At 42.8% G+C, this 16183-nt stretch overlaps 1 protein-coding gene across 1 annotated transcript in view; it reads left to right on the top strand.

Annotated features, from left to right (window-relative positions):
- DARS1 (aspartyl-tRNA synthetase 1) overlaps positions 1 to 16183 on the top strand; it is a 519463-nt gene that overhangs the window by 475829 nt on the left and 27451 nt on the right. The window contains exon 16 of the mRNA XM_086957449.1: positions 6542 to 6653. Coding sequence (XP_086813575.1) covers positions 6542 to 6653 — 112 coding nt within the window. The remainder of the gene's footprint in view (positions 1 to 6541; positions 6654 to 16183) is intronic.

Here is a 16183-nt window from a genome sequence, read left to right as displayed (position 1 = left end):
GCAATAATCGAGTAATGCCTCTGTACCATTGGTAGATAAATGTCGTGTCCTTTCATTACCTTACGTATATTAAATTGCAGGTTCCAACTGGTAGGAGGAGCGTTGTGGGATGCAAGGAAGGAAACTGTGAATAGGGCAGCACATTTCTTGTATTACCTTGCTAGTATACTTTGTAGAGGAAGGAGTTTACAGAATCCAGTACTGCTGCTTAAGTCATAAAGTATTTTAGGTGTTCATAATACAGTTGGTATGATCACTCATGTTGAAGACTGCCAATAGGTATTATTAGACATAGACCACTGGAGAGCCTGAGTCTGTCCGCAGTGAGAATTATTTTCTTATGTTTGTGCAGTCTGTCATGCAGTATGTGAAAGCATGACTGTCCTGTATCTAGAGGGTGTTATTATTCAAACTGGACCTAAACCTGTAGTGAAACTATTTTCTCTGTCTGCTTGGTTTTGTGATAGTTTGGTAGCTGAGATGAATTTTAGAACCTAAGTGTACTTAAAGAAAAGGTCAACTTAAAATATTGGTTTGGGTTCAGTGACAAGAAAAAGATGCTTTATGGTTGTGATTTTTGCTGCACTTGAATCTGGTCAGCGCTCAATGAGTGTTGTTTGGCAAAACCCACAAAGAGAAGATGGGGGAGGGGGATCCTTGTCTTGTATTACTTGCAGTGCTTTTGTTGCTTATACACATTGAATGTGATTTTTCTTATCCAGCCTGGCCCAATGATGTACACTTTGTATTCTTGATATTGGCATTGGTCGTTTGCGACCTAGTGGTTTCTGTTTTGTGAGAGAAGACCAATTGAAAGAATAGATTTATGGATTTAATCAGGTAGTGTTTGAGAATGAGTAGAATAATTTTGAGAGTGTTGGAGTTTGCTGTATTCCTGTTAAGAAACAAATGCTATTTCCTTAAATGATTCTGTTTTAATTTCTTGTATACTGGAAATTTCCATGCATGGCTGCTAATACCGTTCCAGTTGCCAGCCTTGTTTTTCACAGTAATGAGTTTTTCTGAGGCTCACTCGTTACTCTGTGGTCTTCTGATTTTAGGTCTGGCATTAGCCAAGATCTTTTGATTTTACTAAAATTATTTGCATAATGTACCGACTTAAAGTGGCTTTCAGCCACCTCTCTTCATCCATTGATCTGTTGTTGTGTCATTCACATTTGCTTCCACCCACTACAGCATACTGCATGGTCACCTACTTCAGCCACTGGCTAACTTCACTTTTGATTTGAAATATTACTTATTAAGCGCGCGAATGCCGTGGTGTCTTGGCGCTGACTTTGAAACATGTATAACTAAGCCGTGAGGCTCTGAAAGCTTTAGATTTTAGAAAACAACCAGGTTTTTAGCTCCTTCCTAAAAGTTATCCGGTTAGGTTGAAGTCGCAATGTGAATGGCATCTGGTTCCAGAGTTTGACCGCACAGAATGACGGCATGCGGCCCCCCCATCTTGCGTTGCGTATTTTTGGAATACAAACGAGGCCCTTCGTGGAGGATCTGAGAGTTTTGGCTGGAGAGTACATTGTAAAAAGTTTCCGCACCTCCCCAGATAGTCCTCCATAGAGGGCCTTATGTACTATACAAAGAGCCTTGAAATTAGCTCTTTGCTGAACGGGAAGCCAGTGTAAAGCTCTGATAGCTTCTGATGTGGGGCGACCCTTAGGAATGTTCATGAGCAGTCTAGCAGCAGCGTTTTGCAGTGATTGCAGCTTCCTCCTGTGCCTTGTCAATTCCCACAAAGAGCACGTTGCAGTAGTCAAGTTTTGAAGTTTATATGCAACGAACGGGAAGATTTTCCTCAATGTTTTTAGGAGGAAGCAACAGGAGGAAGTTAGCTGGTTGACTTTGGCCGACAGGTTAAGCTGCTCATCAAGAATCACCCCCAGGTTCTTGACCTTAGTACCTGGACTAGGACAAACTCCCGCCTCCATAGGCCACCAGTTGTTGTTCCATTACGGAGGCCCCTTACCAAATTCTAGGACCTCAGCGTTATCCCTGTTTATTTTCAGGAAATTCAGGCTCATCCAGTTCATGTTGTCCTTCAGACATGCATGAAAACTGTTAGCCACCAATTCTGATGGTTTGGAAACCGAGATTGTGAGCTGCGAATCATCTGCATACATAATCAAGGAAAAACCATGCTTCCTGACTAGGGTGGCCAGTGAGGACACGTAGATGTTGAAAAGAGTTGGTGACAAAGCAGATCCCTGCGGGACACCACATGGGAGCTGAAAGGTTCCGCACTGTAAGTTCTCCCAGTGTATGCTTTGTTCCCTATTTTCTAGGAAGGAGGAGAGGAGGGTCAGAAGGGTGTCCTCCACCTCCACATCTCTCAGCCGCTGTACCAGCACTGTATGGTTCACGGTATTAAATGCCGCCAAGAGATCTAGTAGAATCAAGATCGCTCTGCCCCCTCCCCCCCCATCAACTATCCTCTCAACCCCCTCTGTGGGTAGCACCAGAGCTGTCTATGTCGAACGACAGGGCCTGAACCCATGTTGAGTGGGGTCCAGCAAGAGATTCTCTTCTAGATAGTGTATCAGCTCTTTGTTCATGGCTTTTTCCAGTATTTTTTCTGCCAGAGGTAGCCTGGAAATTGGCCGATAGTTTATATGCTCTAGGGGGTCCAGGGTTGGCTTTTTAAGGATAGGCCTTATGCAGGCCTTTTTCCATGCACTGGGATATTTACCCGTTCCTATGACTTGATTCAGAAGAGGGGTGAGATGTGTGCTGATAGTCTTTGCTGCTAGTTGAAACGTGGCTGGTGGGCATGGGTCAGTTGGCGAGCCAGATTTTGTTGTCAGGAGATCAAGAACCTCCTCCATGGTCAGTACCCTAAAATGTGAAAGCCTCCCAGTTGCTGTCCACACTTTTATATTTGGGGGATATTTGCTGGTATAGTAGTAGCCAAATTTAAAAGATCATTATAGATCAACTGTACTTTACTCTGGAAGACATTGGCCATTTTGTCACATAAAGCTTGATCTGGTCTGAACTGAGCCGTATGCTGGGGTTTGACTAGTGTATACTCTGTTTTAAACAGTTCCTTAGATGAATGTCCCGCCTCTCCCATTTTGGGTGTAAAATTGGCACATTTGGCTTCAATGATTGCTTTCTTGTAATCGTCGAGGCTACAGTTATAGGCTAACTTATACTTTTACTATAATCTATCCTTCAGGTCCGTTCCCTCCTTCTGCATTCCCTTTTTATGATTTTTAAATCTGGGCTATACCAAGGCGCGGTTATTGATGCTCTTTTAATTATTTTGATTGTTTCAGGGGCAATGCCATGTACAGCTGCTCTCACCCAGTTGTCGAACTGGTTGGCTGTTGTGTTATTGTTACTATCTAAAAGGGGGGGCCCAGGACTTAGAGCCTGTTCCAGGTCTTCCTTTTTTATCTTATTTCATTTCCGGACGCTCTCTTTTATAATGAGAGTAGGACGTGGTAAGCTCAGCTTTTTTATTGGTCACCTCAAAATAGATAGGTCTGTGATCTGTCCAGAGTAAGGGTAGGGTCTTTGTTACTGTTATGTTAGGTTGATTTGTAAAAATACCGTCCGAGGTATGACCTACCAGATGTATGTTCCTGTACTGTCTCAGAGAGCCCATATGCTGTAAATTATCTACAAGTCTTATTGTATCTTGATTATTCTCAAGTTTGCGGTGATAGTTAAAATACCCTATAATGGTGAAGAAATAGTCTGAGCTTAATCCTAAAAAGTTCAATAGGGCCTGCGAAAAAGCGGTTCTAGACCCGGTGGGGCCTATAGACAAGTAGACCTTGAAACGTGAAGTTGTCATTTAATCTGAATGAGACCCGTAGCGCCTCTGCTGGGAGCAGCGGCCAAGCCTCATGGCGCAATTTTATATCATCTCGGTAGATCAAAGCTATACTCCCACCTCTACCCTCTGTCCTATCCTGTTGCACCACTGCATATCCTAGAGGAAGGGCCACATTCCAATCAGGGTCAGAGCTGGCGTCAGTCCAGGTCTCGGTTAGAAAGACAATGTCTGGCTTGTCCAGTTGTAGGAGGCTTTCAAAATTAATATTTGTGTTTTACAAGTGATCGCTTGTTTAATAATATACATGATACAGTCTGGACTTGCATCTTGGTTTTGTTTTTCTGGCCATTATTTTCATCTATTTTATATAGAGGAGCTTTCTGAAGTCTTGGCATTTATTGCATTTTAAAATGCCCTTACTCCTCGCGTATAATGTGGAAGGAATCCTCCTCTCACTCCCCGTTAAAGGGATAAAACAGAAGCTAAAGCTCGAACATTTATAGGTTTCAGATATTGTCCCCCCCCTGCAAACGGTTACATGCAAGGCACTCACCATTCCTAATATCATAAAGTTGTTGCTGGCTATAATCTATGAGCAAAAAATTGGCCAGGGGTTCTGGCGCTGGGCGCGCTCCGGACGCAGACAGGCTTGCCTTTGGTGGGCCTTCGGCGCGCCCGCTGAGCAGTCGAGCCAGCGTGATCTTTATGGTGCTGGGAGGTAAAACAACTAGACCGCTGACCTTTAAGATGGCGGGCTCGCTCTAACAGGCGGCACCGCAGGTCTACGGCCAGTCAGTATTAACAAGCTGATATTTTTAGTTTCTAAAACAATTTTAAAACAATTATAAAACGATTCTAAATACAATTTCTTAAAGGTTTGTGCAAATAACGCATTACCAGCAAAGCGCGACCCTTGATGCTTTCAAACCCACGTATCACAGCTGCGCGGTCTAGCCATCGTGATCTTTATTGTGCTGGGAGGTAAAACAACTAGACCGCTGACCCTCAAGTTGGCGGGCTCACCCTAACAGGAGGCACCGCGGGTCTATGGCCAGTCGCTCTTAACAGGCTGATAGTTTTAGTTTCTAAAACAATTTTAAAACTATTCTAAATACAATCTCGTGAAGGTTTGTGCAAATAACGCATTAGCAGCAAAGCGCGACCCTCAATGAATTTAGCATTTTCATAAGGAGCACTTCCACACACAAGGTAGTTTCTTTCAGTGCCAGTGTTTTCGTTTTTTACTGTATTACTTTAGTGTTGCTTTTGTTTGTTGAGACTGATATTATAGCAGCGTTCTTTTTACCACATGTGAGCAAAGGACATATTCCAATTCCTGTCTGGTGCTAATTGTAAATTCCTTTTGAAGTGATATTTATTTATCTGACTGCTGCTTTGTCACACCATACAAGCAGCCCACATGAACTCGGAGTATAAGTTCATGAGGAAGTTCTATCTTTGCAACCCTATATGTCATTTCTTCTTTTTTTCTTTATTTCCTTATTCTTTTTTCCTTTTTCTTTCTTTACTTCTTCCTTGCTTTCTTACTCTGATTCTTGCTTTTGTTTCTTCTTTCCTTTCCCTTCTTTATTTCCTTCTGTTTTCTCTTTCTTTTTTCCTGCCTTATGTGTTCTTGCCTCTTTTTTCTTGCCTTCCTCCTTATTTCTTGTCTTCCTTACTTTTCTTTCCTTCCTTTTTCTTTCATGTCTTCCTTACCTTTCTTCCTTGTCTTCCTCTTTGTCTTTCATTCCTTCCTCTTTCATTCTGTCTTTCATGCCTTCCTCTTTCTTCCTTTATAGTCTTCCTTACTTTCTTGCCTTCCTTGCTTTCTTGCCTTTTCCCTCAATGGCAAGAGACTGGCACCCAATGCCAGACCAGTTGACATTTTTAAGTCTGTTGGCCAAGGCCTTGTAATTTAACTATAATGATGTGTATAACATAGTTATTTAGAGGGGATTTTAGCTAGACTCCATCCATTATCTTGTGGTTGTCATTCACATTTTTCTTCCACCCACTCCAGCATGCATCAAGGGGCAGTGTGTCAGCTCACTTCAGCCACTTACAGGCTTCAGTATGAGTTACGGCTTGCTGCTCTTTCACAAGGAGAACATCCACAAACAAAGTAGTTCCCTTCAGGGGCAGGGAATACCATGGCAGTTTTTGCTTTTCCAAGACAAAGGCAATATGTTTGCCTTTAGCCAAGATTGTTGAGGCCTGGCAGCTTCCTGAACAAAACAGTTTTGCAAAACCCATGCCAAAACAAGAATTGCTGAAAGGCTTACGGTCAAAGCCTGACCTATTGGCTTTGCCAATGCTTGTTAATGGAATGAGGCTTCTCAATCTTCAGGTTGACATCACGTACCAGGATAATGTTTTTTTAACTTGTTTGCTCAAAGTTGTGACATTTTAGATGAATGGGAGGCAATTTCTGAGCCGATAGATCAATTCTAGTGGGAGGAGTATTGTTTTGATTGGATCATTTTATCCCTAAGTGTTTAAGGAGAAGGAAGTGATCCTGTACGCTTCTAGTAATTGTAGACTCGTTTTCTGCCTTGTGATTTATTTTCCGCTGTTGCTATAATTAGATTAGTCAACAAATATAGATTTTGCAGTGTTTCTTCTCATTTAATGTGTCAGTTGCTAAGCGATCTTTAGAAGAAGCCACTTTCAATCCATCCAAAAGCATGTAGTCAGCTTACTAAATTTTGCTGTCCTCTTGTTTTTTAAATACTTTTACAGAAATACTCCAACTCCTACGACATGTTCATGAGAGGAGAAGAGATCTTGTCGGGAGCCCAGAGAGTGCATGACCCACAGCTTCTGACTGAAAGGGCCCAGCATCATGGCATTGGTAACGTAATCTTTGATTTCCAAAGTCTAAAGATTCAGTCTATCCACAGTGGTTAACTGCGACTTGTCAGATAGACTATTTATCCGGCTTATCACAAATCATGTATGGTGTAACGCCTTGATAAGTGTGCTTTCTCTACTATGCCTCTCATGTCATATACTGTCAAATACAATACTTTTTCAGCATAGTGTCATGTAAAAGTGGTTCATATTCCTCAAACCTGGTAGTGGTAGTTGCAGCAGCATGACGCCATCTTGAACAAAAGATAACTCTTGGAGGTACATTTCTTTTCTGATGCTTTTGGAAAGGTAAACCAAACTAGTATGTCATCACTGCCTTAACTGTATGATCACCGCTCGGAAATTAGAATCGGCTGGTCCAGGACAGATGTAGAGGTCATGTTACCTGGTTGGGTGCCATTCTTCTTCTCACCTTTGACCTGTGGCATGAGCACTGCAGAGCTTCAGTCTAGACTCTGAGGTGAGCAGTGAGTCTTGAGAAACATGAGTCTGCTAGTGAGGTACCACAAGGATGTGCTAGTGAAAGACAGGAGAACCTATGTGAAGGTCTAATGAAGCTCTGGCCATTTTTGAGTGACTCCACCAGCACATTAAGCAGTCAGACCTACGGGAGTGGCACCCCTGGAAGACTGTCACTTAGTAGAGCATAGATGACGCGCATCCTGTGTTTTGTTGGGCATACAGTTTACATACAGGATTGCCACAGAGGTGAAGTGCTATAATATTTATTGAGTTTCTTGTAGAACTGTCTGTAAGACAAGTGAGTTCTTATCACATTTCATTTAAAGTGTTCTGTAATTGACACTGTTTTCCTCATGTCTTTTAAAAGAAGGGAAGCAGTCCACCCCTTCGCAACCACCTTTTGGGTGGATAGGCTTGCAATCTTCACTCACTCTTCGCAAGTGGGGCAAGTATTTACGCCTCTCCTGCTTTGAATGTCACCAGCAGTCATCACCCCCATTACTCACCATACTACTCCACATAGCACATTCTTTCATTCCGCATTCAATATACATCACCAAGTATCCAATACCACATCAGTTCACACAGTCCCAAAAGAGAAAATACATCACACCATTCTATTACACACTATGACGCAACCTACAACACAGTACCCCAATCCTCAAAGATGTTTTCACATCACCACTCAGGATCACACCTCATCCCAGTGCACTAGGGACCAGATTTACTAAGGTAGGATTCTCAAGAAGTGGTCACGATTTGCGCACCAACTTTTTGTGAATTCTATGGTATTTTGAGAACTGACCTATGTACTAATTAATCCGTTCACAAAAACCTGTATCACAGTGGGTTAGTCGGTTACCATTCTTATTAATATTAATTAGGGAGGACACAAAATGTGGCCCACTTTGATCCGCTGCAGGGATCGGGGCCTGCTGGGGTCAGCTGACCACAATGTCTGTTATTCCTTTTAAATAAAGCCTTTTTTTTAAGCAGCCGTTTTCCTTACAGAAAAATAGGATTTGTTTTTTTTTTTTAAAAACTGTTATAAAACAATTTTTTAACAGTCTAGTGAAACCAAAATGTTTTTTTCAACCATTCTCAAAGGGTAGTCGGTGAAATAACAATGTATTTCAACAGGTTTTCGGTCGCAAAATATTAATACATACCATAAGGTATTGCTGTTTAGAAGGGACGCTCTAAACACGCCCCCTTCCAGATAGCAATTCCTAACGGTTTCCTGTACCCATTTAGGGAGCCTCTAAATGGCACTAGTACATTCAAAAGTAACATTTTCTTGTCGCCCACACTGCGATTTACTGAATCGCAGGATTTGCGACAAGAGAATGCATTTGTACATCAGGCCCTAAATCACTGAAAGTAAATAGCACACCACACCGCATCATACTACACCTTGCTATACAACATCTTACCTCCCACACACACACACTGTATCACACCCAACTCATGCCAGAAAATTCTACGTCTAGCTACACAACATTAAACCACACACAGCTTAGAACACATCATTACATACACCACGACAACATGGTCCAAAAACAGAACACATCTAATTGCTGCACACCACGCTTCATCAACCAAATCATGCCATAATAGCTTATAACATCTTACCAGTCCAACCAGATGCCTCTCTGTCATCAGATAAAGACGTTGTTCCCTCTAGGGAGAAAGGACGGTAGAAATGAAACCATGCTCAGTACAACTAGCAAAAGGAATTCATATTCTAAGAAATATACCAAATATAACCCCTACCTTGAGCTTTGTAATGTTACCTTAGGGGATCAACATTTTCTAAGGTATTCAAGGACATAGAAAACTAGAGTACATAGGTGTATTCCGTTAAAAGATGGCACGTGGATGGGTGAGGGGGCAAAACCCCAAATACCACGCCTGCACATATGGTGGCTGCACCTGGGCCACTGCGGGTCACCCAATCTCATTTCATATCCCTGGTAAAATATACACAACAGTAGGAGTCCCATCAAGAATAATAAAGACACAACAAGCATCTCACATCATACTTACTTGGGTCATTGCTTGTTTGCGGGACCAGCACCGGAATGAAGAATTCCATGGTGATAATCAGTAAGTAAGTTAGCAATCAGGGTAAAGTGAGCTGTTGGAAATGAAGAGCAAAAATCTGACTAATTAGCTGGATAAGGGATTTGAGAAATACCCCAAATCAATAGAGAAATGCAATCACAGGATCAGAAAGAAAAATGTGGTTTGGACTGTGAATGCCAGGACACAACGTGTGGCATGATCTAATCCCTCAAAGGAGCTGCTTCCTTCTGACCAGTACATCCTTAGAATATTCAGATCCATCTCTGCACCAAAGGGCCATTGGGAAGTGTGAAAGCTGCACTTTACGAAAACTCTAATATAATATTTAAAGGGAGTTTTTTTCTGTTTTGTAAGCATTCAGGCACATTGCACCATGCAAGAGCAAATGTGACATTTCGATTAACTTAAGGCACCAGTTTGTTTGCTTTTTAAAAATTTTTATAAAACACATCCATATTTTAAAGCTGCTTGTAACCATTCTCAAAGGGTAGTCGGTGAAATAACAATGTATTTCAACAGGTTTTCGGTCACAAAATATTAATACATACCATAAGGTATTGCTGTTTAGAAGGGACGCTCTAAACACGCCCCCTTCCAGATAGCAATTCCTAACGGTTTCCTGTACCCATTTAGGGAGCCTCTAAATGGCACTAGTACATTCAAAAGTAACATTTTCTTGTCGCCCACACTGCGATTTACTGAATCGCAGGATTTGCGACAAGAGAATGCATTTGTACATCAGGCCCTAAATCACTGAAAGTAAATAGCACACCACACCGCATCATACTACACCTTGCTATACAACATCTTACCTCCCACACACACACACTGTATCACACCCAACTCATGCCAGAAAATTCTACGTCTAGCTACACAACATTAAACCACACACAGCTTAGAACACATCATTACATACACCACGACAACATGGTCCAAAAACAGAACACATCTAATTGCTGCACACCACGCTTAATCAACCAAATCATGCCATAATAGCTTATAACATCTTACCAGTCCAACCAGATGCCTCTCTGTCATCAGATAAAGACGTTGTTCCCTCTAGGGAGAAAGGACGGTAGAAATGAAACCATGCTCAGTACAACTAGCAAAAGGAATTCATATTATAAGAAATATACCAAATATAACCCATACCTTGAGCTTTGTAGTGTTACGTTAGGGGATCAACATTTTCTAAGGTTTTCAAGGACATAGAAAACTAGAGTACATAGGTGTATTCCGTTAAAAGATGGCACGTGGATGGGTGAGGGGGCAAAACCCCAAATACCACGTCTGCACATATGGTGGCTGCACCTGGGCCACTGCGGGTCACCCAATCTCATTTCATATCCCTGGTAAAATATACACAACAGTAGGAGTCCCATCAAGAATAATAAAGACACAACAAGCATCCCACATCATACTTACTTGGGTCATTGCTTGTTTGCGGGACCAGCACCGGAATGAAGAATTCCATGGTGATAATCAGTAAGTAAGTTAGCAATCAGGGTAAAGTGAGCTGTTGGAAATGAAGAGCAAAAATCTGACTAATTAGCTGGATAAGGGATTTGAGAAATACCCCAAATCAATAGAGAAATGCAATCATAGGATCAGAAAGAAAAATGTGGTTTGGACTGTGAATGCCAGGACACAACGTGTGGCATGATCTAATCCCTCAAAGGAGCTGCTTCCTTCTGACCAGTACATCCTTAGAATATTCAGATCCATCTCTGCACCAAAGGGCCATTGGGAAGTGTGAAAGCTGCACTTTACGAAAACTCTAATATAATATTTAAAGGGAGTTTTTTTCTGTTTTGCAAGCATTCAGGCACATTGCACCATGCAAGAGCAAATGTGACCTTTCGATTAACTTAAGGCACCAGTTTGTTTGCTTTTTAAAAATTTTTATAAAACACATCCATATTTTAAAGCTGCTTGTAACTATGGAAACTGTTTCGACCTGTTATGGCAAATTACCCATTGTAATCCGTATCAAAGTATAACCAAGACAGCTTGTATAGACCGAAAAGTTAGGAGCACTTGCAGCTCTTTACATCCGGGACTCCCAGTTGCAAATGCAGGAGGTTTGCATACCCCCGTCCCTGCTAGGGGTTGTGTGACTGGTAGAGCTGCTACATCCAGGCTACATTTCCTTGATAACTGAAATCAAAAGGAACATTCGTTTAAAGTTATGCTGCTCTATTCTCTACTTAATCAATGTTAACAATCAATAGTGGCCAGCACGAATCCGGGGTGGGGCAGAGGGGAAAGGGGAGTTTTAAAAAAAATGTACTTACCGCCACGTCTCTCCGTCGTTTCTCCTCTGAAAAGGAAGCAGGCAGCCAGGCTCCGCTGACCAATCGCAACGGTGCAATGCAGCTTTGCGATTGGTCTGGGCGCCGTCACATGGTGCTCAGACAGGAGCTGGAGGGGTGGTCATTTTCTCCATGCAGGCTGTAATGCAGCCTGCTTGGAGAACGTGAGAAGTGAGCATGACTGTTTTGGGTGGCCCAAAAGGGCCGGCCAAACAGTCATTACGCACTTAGGAGGGTGCTACCACTCCTCCCCTGCCCTGCGAGCAGACCAGCCCCGCAAAGCTGCCGCAGAGAGACAAAATAAAATAATAACATCACGTTATTATAATTTTCCTTTTCCTTTATTGCACTGCTTCAAAGCAGTGGGGCGTCGCTGCTCCCCCTTAACGGAGGAGCTGCCACTGTTAAGAATACAACTGCTGCTTAGATTTTTGCCAATAGCGCATCTATCCCCACTGTCTTTCTATTGAACGTTTACAGTTTTCCGAAAACGTTTGTTTGGCTGAACTAGTCCTATGCTGAACTTGGAAAAAACTCAAGTTGAATTACAAGCAAATGTGTTGGTATTTTGAATATAATTAACTGCTGTTAGGAGTTGCTTGTTTTGATGCTAATCACAGGTTTGCATATCACTGTCACAGCTTGCACTTTATTATTTCTGTTGTTTTAAAAAAATCTGGTAAAGTGTTTTTCACAGCTAAATAGCAACCCTGTGCTAAAAAGTGCTTTGTGAAATAAGGGTCCTTTTTTAGGTCTCGCCTCTCAATGCGCATGCGCATTGAGCGAGACTATAGGGGCTTTAGGTCTCGCCTCTCAATGTGCATGCGCATTGAGAGAGACTATAGGGGCTTAAATAAGGTTTACCTAGACTGGCGATTGACTGGCGATTTGATGCTGTGCCCGTGCGCTTTTAGGTCAATGCGCAAGCACATTGACCTAAAATGCGCGTGCACATCATCAAATCGCCAGTCAATCGCCCGGCAGCACTCCTGCTACACCTTTGAAGTGAAGCTTAGCTTCACTTCAAAGGCCCCTGCTGCTTCACATCCTCATCGCTGCTCTCCCCGCTCCATCCCCTCCCCTGCCTGCCGTGTCGCATTTCTCCTCCCCCCTCCCCTGCCTTCCCTCCGTCTTGTTTGTAATCTTGGCTCTCCCCGCTCCGCCCCCTCCCCCGCCCGCTGTGTCGCATTTCTCCTCCCTCCTCCCCTGCCTTCCCTCCGTCTTGTTTGTAATCTTGGCTCTCCCCGCTCCGCCCCCTCCCCTGCCCGCCGTGTCGCATTTCTCCCCCCTCCCCTTCTCTGCCTTCCCGCCGTCTTGTTTTGGTAAAACATAGACAGCATACAGCAAACATAGAGGCAAACGGACCCCTTTCGCCCACCCCCCCACCCCCAGCAGTCTCCTAGCATGCTGCGTATTCAGTAAAGCTAACACTTCCTCCCTGCACACACACAAACTTAGACCCAGGCAGTGTATTTAACATATACAGACATGACTCCATCCAACACAATCATCCTTATTAGCTCTATAGCTCAACCATTGCCAAGTGCAATTTAATAGCCATGAATCTTCTTTCAAACGCATGCTTTGTGGAGGTGGGGTGGAGGAGGGCTGGATAACTGGATCTAACTCGGCTCGAGGTCCTTCTGGAACTTGGAGCCCACAACGCGCCGAGCTCTCATGTGGCTTCTGACTTCCACCTACACTCACCTCCAACCTCGAGCACATAGAAATACAAATAAAGTAGGGATCTTTGCTGTAAAAAGGAGCGCGAACGCGAAACCTAGCTAGTTGCAGAACTTGAAACCATAGAACCTGGCCTCAATCCCAGATTCCCGATGACTAAATTGTGTGATCTTAGTCAATGTTTTTTCTCTGAAACTATTTTTCTTCATTATCTCACCAGACACCTTCAAATTCACGAGTTCAGGTTTCCGTTGTACCATGACAACTGCCTCAATTTGCTGGTGACATTGTGGTCATGATGGAGGGAGGGCATCAGTGTTTTTAAGTTCATGTTAAAAAAAAACAGTGCTTTTATAAGTGCTTCTCAATGCCTTGGTATAATCTGCAGTACTAAGGTGAAACGCTTCCTCGCGTTAATAACAGACTGTTTTTTAATTCTGAAGAGACTTTACGTTGTATTTACATGACATCGTTTGCCTGATTTACATGCCAAATATATTCAAGGCTTGTATCGTGCAAGGACTCTCTGAGGCAAACCCAGCTATTCAAGGCTTGGCTCTGGCTCTTTTAACTTGTCGACTCGGTCAGATCTGATGTTATACCGTTTGCACCCCTACCTGACCCCTCCCCACTACCACCCCCCACTTTACCTCGGAATCCAATGTGGCATGCTCTCAGAGGTAGAATCCCCCCTGCAGCCCTCTGCCCCCAGCAATGTGCATGCCCAGCGGCAGTCGGCAGTCCTCTGCCCGCACCACAGCAGTGTGCACGCTCAGTGCAGCCCGCAGCCGTCTGCACCCCTCCTCCTAGTGGTGTACACGCTCACTGCAACCCGGAAGCATCTGCCCCCCCCGCCCCCAGATGTGCACGCTCAGTGGCAGCCCGCAGACTCGCCCCCCACCTCCAGCATGCGCATTGAGCGACACACACGCATGCACTTGCAAACAGACTCACATGCATGCACTCACATACTCACACCCACATGCACACTCAGACACACACACACACACACACTCACACTCACACTCGCATCAATACTCCCACTCAGACACACACGCACACAACTAGCACAACTAGCGGCATCCAAGGAGTGTTATGTTTTCCCATCACAAGGAAAGCATGTGCAGCACATTTTCTTCCACATACGAGAAATATCACAAACTCTTGCGTAGGATGTATTTTTATGTTATTTTGTATGCTAAAGTACTCCTAGAATAGAAGAGTAATTAAATACTTAGTCCCCTAGAGCTTTGACAAGGACATTCTCAGCCTTTTCCAGGAGCGGTTAAATGTGTTTCTTCTTTGCCGCTATGCAACCACACAAATGGCCAAATAGCTGATGCCGATTCACAATTAATTTGAAAAAAAAAGTCTCCGTAAGTCAGGAGACAGGCAGTAAAGGCTACAAAAAGAAGGTAGCAAGCCTCACCTGGCAGCAGTGTATTAAGGGGAGCTATTTTTGGTTCATAAAATGAGCGATCCCGCACCAGTGGTCCGTGACCTGTTCTTTGCCTGGATAACCTTGATCCAGCTTTTGCCCATGACCAGGATTATGATGCATCAACCATCTTGTTATTTTGCCACTAACTTTACCAAGAAGTGGGCTACACTATGGTAACATCACTCAGTGCTTTATGTTATCTTGGATGTCAGAGAAACGACAGCCAACTAGCACAACTAGCGGCAGGCTGAAACACAAAGTAAATAATAAATAAAAAAACAACATGTAATCTTTATGACAGGGATTACACTGCCACTGACAAAGGTAAACAAAAGTTAGCTCAGGATCTGCAACATTGCATGTTCTTCTCTTCGCTCAAGTTTGACTTGCAACTGTGGGGAGGGGCGGTGTATTCGCCAGAGCACTTCCACCTCATAATCTGGAAGCATAAATCACCCGCCCTCCCTCTCCCCATTGTTCGGCTCCCATTTCCTGTAAAGTTAAATTCACGGTTTCTTTATTTTGTGGTCGCCTTTACATAGTGCATTTCACAGTGAGTTACAGCCCTCAGTTCACGACAGGCGACACTGTTTCAAGCTGTTTTCAAACTTTCAAGCTTTATTACAAATCACAAAAAAGACGTTAATATTTCACTTCTGTTCTTGGATTTTCGTCACAATAAAAAACACTGAATATAATCTTCACAAAAGTTATTTACAAAAGTTTAAGCTATTGCCATTACAAATTAAATAAATTATTTAACAATTAATTTAACATAAAAAATAAAAGCCATTGTTATTTGTAATATTAATACATCTAAGTCACGTAAATAAAAAACATGTTGCATTACAAATGCTATAGGTGTCACATTTGCGAAGTTATAACTATTGGCATTGTAAATGCCAGAGCTATTAATTTAGCTATTTTAACAAACACATAAATAAAATAAAAATGTAATTTATAAGACCAATAGCTCAAACTTTCCTAATGCGGGACCTATTGCATTTCCAATGCTTGTTTAAGGTTGGCTGACAGGATGCTCCTTTATAGATGTAGCTTGTATCCTGCCTGCCGTATTCCAAGTGCATCCTAGCCCATGGGACTTGTAATATGGTGGACAAGATCTGCCAAGCCCCAAATAGGGCCCTAGTATTGTACCTTACTTTCCACCTTTTATGGGGGCTAGAGTTGTGCTGTTGGATGTCAGCTGTATTTTATCGGCATATTATAAAACAGAGTTTATAGTAGAGCTCTCCAGTAGTGATATGTCTCTCTGGATCACTGGAACACTCTGTGCTAATAATGCAAGCTTCTCATGAGGTACTGCCTGTACGTAGCTCGCCTGTGTGCAGCCCAGCCTATTCAATTAGAAACCTTTTTCTTGGTTGAATTAGTAAATGTATCCCAAAATTGGAACGTCTGTATTTGATACAAAAATGTGTGTCTTTTTAGAACTTATAAGCTGATGATTAGAGAAAAATGTTTGAACTTCAGAATCTATTTGAAGCTGATATTTGAGTGATGCGC

Source organism: Lissotriton vulgaris, chromosome 2_1 (genome assembly GCF_964263255.1).
Source record: "Lissotriton vulgaris chromosome 2_1, aLisVul1.2, whole genome shotgun sequence".
NCBI lineage: Eukaryota > Metazoa > Chordata > Amphibia > Caudata > Salamandridae > Lissotriton > Lissotriton vulgaris.
This window is presented reverse-complemented; position numbering and strand designations above follow the sequence as displayed.